Genomic DNA, 5,000 nt, shown 5'->3' on the forward strand with positions numbered 1-5,000 from the left:
AAAAAAATAAAAAGAATACAAGAAATAGGAGAAACAAAACAAAATCCTTTAATAAACACATTTTAAGAAGAAAATCCAGAGCCACGAATCATAATCGATCGATTTTTTTAATCGTCTCGAGATATACATCATCTCTCCTCTTATCGTACCTCTTTCTCCTTCGTGATATCATTTGTATTGGAATGGATGAAAGATTTTATACGGATTCAAAAAAAAAAAAAAAAAGAAAAAAAGAAGAAAGAAGAAATAGATTCGTGTCTCTGTGATTTGAATCTGGATATGAGTGTCGCTATAAATGGTTATTATTCGCAAGAAGGCAAAAAAGGCTCTATGTAACTCGATGTAATACGTTTCTTCATTCTGTTCTGTTATGCGCCTACACAGACTATTACGACCACTGCGACTATTACGACGATGGTAATTTCTTTCGCAAGTCCGTTTCATTCCCTATCCAATGCAGTTTATGTCATATGTACTTTGTATGTATGTATGTATATATGTATGTATGTATGTATGTATGTATATACATGTATGTTCGATGTCGTTTGGCTTTTATCGTCTTGTCTTATCACCTTATCCTCTTTTATTATACAAAAGGACACAGAGCACGGGCCTACAGATGCACACGCACAAACGACACATACATACGCACAAACATATATAGAAAGACGTACATACATGTACACGTTCACTTGAAATTTTTTCAACATAGATTTTACGTCGCTTCACAGTTATTACCATCGGACATTACAAATTACAGCTCTTCTTCTTTCTTTTATCTGTATACCTAGATCGTATTATCTTAGTTTTGTATAAAAACAAAAAAAAAGGCTGCACATATACCTCTACCTACGCTATTTGTGGTATACAAGAGTATAGTTATATCTTTTTTTTTTTTTTTCCTTTTTTTTTATTTAGCAAATCCATCTAAAGTAGAACGTCCTTGATGCCATATTTAGTCGTAATCGCACGCTTTCACGGAACGAGCTTTAAAGATTGACGTATAATTATGTACGTAATATATATATATATATATATATATATATATATATATATATATATATATATTACATATATATATATATATATATATATATATTACATATATATATATATATGTAACATTTTTTCGATCGAAGATCCTCGGCACTCGGCATGAACGAGAGATCTCCCTTCCTTCCTCTTTCTCACCCATCCCCACCCCCCATTGGCTTTACCCGTACCTTATTTTACACCGTAGGTAGACGGGAGAAGCACGGTTCAGCATGTGTTCGGTGCATCGTGCAAATTACACTACTGTAGTGGGATCAACAAAAAAAAAGAACATGATAATAATAACAATAAAAAAAAAAAAGATAAAAATGTAAGCCTTACGAGCGTGGTCAATTTAGTTCAGACAAAAGAATAATGACAAAGTAATACTTGCTCTACGGAAAAGTAGTAGTATATATATATATATATATATATACATACATATATATATATAATATATATGTATATGTATATATACATCGTCCCGGCGGACTCCCGTTAGGTCGAATTTATTTCGACGGCTATACATACTGCCTAAAGTAGAAAAAGATGGAGCTGCTTGGAAAAGAAAAAAAAGGAAAAAAAAGAACTATGGCTATTTATCACTTATGTAAATTATCTACATATGTAAATATCTACGATATATAAATTCGCTTGGCGTCTCGAGACTCTCTTGTTGATGTCGTTTGACGAGAGCGAATACTCCTTTCTCTTCTCTCGTTCGAATATAAAAAAGAAAAAAAGAAAAAAAGAAGGGAATAATGCTGAAACAATTGGGAAAATGAAAAAGTCATTGAATGAAATGATTTTTGTCAGGTCCATGGAGCGCTTCGACGAGTCCCGCGAGATCACCCAGTCCGGTTCATCGGATAGATCGTGGGGAGCATTATGGTACGACCAGCTTGGAACAACGCTCTAGGAGTCCAAGTCCTATCGGTGGTCGTACACCGGCACATCCCCATCATCATCATCGTCATCCGTCGCATCAACACAGCTATCCGGTTTTGGTAGCAAGAAGAGGCCGTCGATTACCACCGACGCCTAACAAACCGTCGACGTTGCAATTAAAACCGGCGAATATTAATTTCCCAAAGCTTAACGCATCGCCGACTCACGGACCGCATATGGTAGGAGGTCCGCATGTACCGGCGGTACCGGTTGGCATACCTCATCCTACTACAGGTCATATGCAACCACCGATGCAACCGAGTCACTGTCTGCTCAGTTTTGAGCAGGCCGTGGCAATGGGCCGAGGAGGTCGTCTACTTCCGAGTCCTGTGCCGAACGGTTACAAACCGCAGCCCCAATCGAAGCAACGTATGCCAAGGTAAAAATCTTTTCTCATTTATATCGTTCATCAAACTTTACATACTTGTCAATATCTTTGTCAACGAAATTATGAAGAAATTTTAATGAACTCATTTATTTTCGATCGCTAAGGAACGGAATACTTTTTCTTTTTTTTTCTTTTTTTTTTTTTTTCTTTCGCAAATGTCTAAACTCCGGGCGATCGAATACGCAAGGTGCAATTAATTAAATAATACAAGAATTAATTAATTGTATTATTCGAAGCATTAAATTGTAAATCATGATCGCGAAAGAGGTAAAGAGGAGAAAAAAAAATTGATAAACGCATATATGGGGTCGTCAATAGGTGACTCACGAGAAAGGATTAAATTAGATGACGATTAGATGAGCTTTTATTATTCACGAAAAGAAGAAGAAAATAAATTCGTATGATCGAAGAAGGATTTATCGTTTTCTTTTATTTTTTTTTTTTTCCCCCAAATAAATAAAAATTTAATAAAATCATAAAGTATCGTAATCGTATAAAGATTAATTATAAATCGTTCGTCTTTCTTAGACATTATTGTAATATTTAATTAAATTAATATTTCATTAAATTAATATAGGTCAAGACATTCCGACAGCGACGAGGATGACTGGTGCTAGCCAAAGTGGGACCCTGGACGGTGGTCCGGCGACGTGGACGCCCCCAGGCGTCTTTGGGTCTGTGCGTGAATCGTCTGCGTGAATCGTCCACGTGGGACGTGCATTGACTTTATTGTTACGATCGCGTGAACGCGATCGATCGATCGATCGATCTCTATCGAACGTGAGGATCGACACGAAGGATATGCGGCTGCTTACGGCTGCTTCTCGCGAATACGCAACGAAACGAGATAATACGAGATAGATATTACGAGAAATAAGCCGAATAATAGAGAGAAAGGGATAGAAAAAAGAGGGAAGGATAATAGGAAAGCGTTACGATTAGAATCGATTAGGAAAAAGGATTGACTAAGTCGGCGAAACGAAAATGAGTTTGACTCTTCGTTGGAGACCGATCGCAAATGTTTAGGTAAAAGTGAAAGTAAAATATTATGGTGCTTTCAATTTGCGAGATATAAATAAATAGAGGGGGGGAAAAACAAAAGAGAGAAGTGGGAATGGAAGGGGTGGGTTTGGGCCTTGTTTTGAAAAATAGGGGAATTGAAAAGATTGTAAGAAAGGGAAAAAAAAAGAAACGGAGAAAAGAAAAGTGAGAGAGAGAGAGAGAGAGAGAGAGAGAGTGAAAAAGGCAAAAAAGAGATAAACAAATAAATATATAAATAAATAAATAAATAAATAAATAAATGAAATACGTAATATACACGTCGTGAACGTATCCACGTTAGAAGCGTTCGTACTGAAAAATGTTCGTATCGCATTCGGTGATAACGCGAAATCGGACGACGAAACGCTTCGTTTGTTTTTTAACGATATCTTCGCTGCGGCCATTCCAATCGGCGAATCGGGACGAGAGGAGGGTCCACTTTTTATACGATAATTAACCAACGATAACAACTACAACAACAACAACAACAACAACAACAACAACAACAACAACAATTGGAAGAAGAACTAACAAGAAAACTAAAGAGAGAGAAAGAGAAAAAAAGAGAAAGAGAGAGAGTGAGAGTTAGAAACAGAGACAGAGAGAGAGGGAGAGAGAGTGAAAGATACTCTGCGAATGTGAAAATAGCAACAACAACAACAACAACAACAACAACAACAACAACAATATAATAAAACAAAACAAAAATTAAATACGAAACGAAACGAAACGAAAGAGACAATGTTGTGGCTGCCGGATTCTTTTTCGTGTTTAAAAAAAAAAAAAATATATATATATATGTATGTATATATATTTATATAACGCGAAATTGTCAATGCCCGAAAAAAAGAGACCAATGACGACGGGTCTTCTATTTGTTCTTTTTCGTACTATCTTTCTTTCTCCCTCTCCATCCCTCTTTCTCTCTTTTTCTCACTCCCTCATTTTCTCTCTCTCTCTCTCTCTCTCTCTTTTTCTCTCTCTCATCCTCTCCCTCTCACTTTTTCTCTCCCTCTCTTTCTCACTCTCTCTCTCTCTTTCTTTCTTTCACATTTTCTTTCTTTCCTTCGTTCGTCGCTTTTGTTTAATCACGAAATAAACAAATGGCGTGAGTGGTCGGTGTATTTTGCGGGAAGGACAGAGAGGGAAACGAGGACGGCGAAGAAAGCAACGAACAATAACGATAAGAGAAAGAGAGACTTCAATAGAACAGTGAATGTTCGTAAATATTATACACATTTTTCTTACGATGTGTTAGAAAACGCGATTACGACGTATGCATTTTGAAGGATAAAAGAAAAGGGAAAAAAATGGGCGGCCTCATGAAAATGAAGAAATCCGCGATTATTACGAGTATTATGGGAGTGCGTGTGAACGATAAAAGAATGATATGATAAGGGAGGAAGAGGAGGAGAAGGAGAAGAAAAAGAAGGAGGAAAAGATGGTGGAGGAGGTACGAGCTTATGTCATTATGCGAGATTCGGTCGAACGTAAACGTCGGAAAATCATTTCGATTGACGCGCGTATACGTCTCGAACGTAAATAAATAAAATCATGTTAAATTAGCTCGTAGATAGATAAATATGTACGT

General features: G+C 36.6%; 1 protein-coding gene across 25 annotated transcripts in view; it reads left to right on the forward strand.

Annotated features, from left to right (window-relative positions):
- The window catches only part of LOC124423667 (voltage-dependent calcium channel type A subunit alpha-1), a 75,299-nt gene that overhangs the window by 69,162 nt on the left and 1,137 nt on the right, over window positions 1-5,000 (forward strand). For 22 of the 25 annotated variants that reach the window (XM_046961657.1, XM_046961658.1, XM_046961660.1 and 19 more), the window contains 3 exons: window positions 385-417; window positions 1,849-2,359; window positions 2,946-5,000. The exon at window positions 2,946-5,000 is cut by the window's right edge and continues 1,137 nt beyond it. In XM_046961657.1, coding sequence (XP_046817613.1) covers window positions 385-417; window positions 1,849-2,359; window positions 2,946-2,985 — 584 coding nt within the window. In that variant the 3' untranslated portion in view covers window positions 2,986-5,000. The remainder of the gene's footprint in view (window positions 1-384; window positions 418-1,848; window positions 2,360-2,945) is intronic. The other 3 variants (XM_046961678.1, XM_046961679.1, XM_046961664.1) reach the window with 1 other exon arrangement.

The sequence above is a fragment of the Vespa crabro genome, chromosome 4, assembly GCF_910589235.1.
Source record: "Vespa crabro chromosome 4, iyVesCrab1.2, whole genome shotgun sequence".
Classification (NCBI taxonomy): domain Eukaryota; kingdom Metazoa; phylum Arthropoda; class Insecta; order Hymenoptera; family Vespidae; genus Vespa; species Vespa crabro.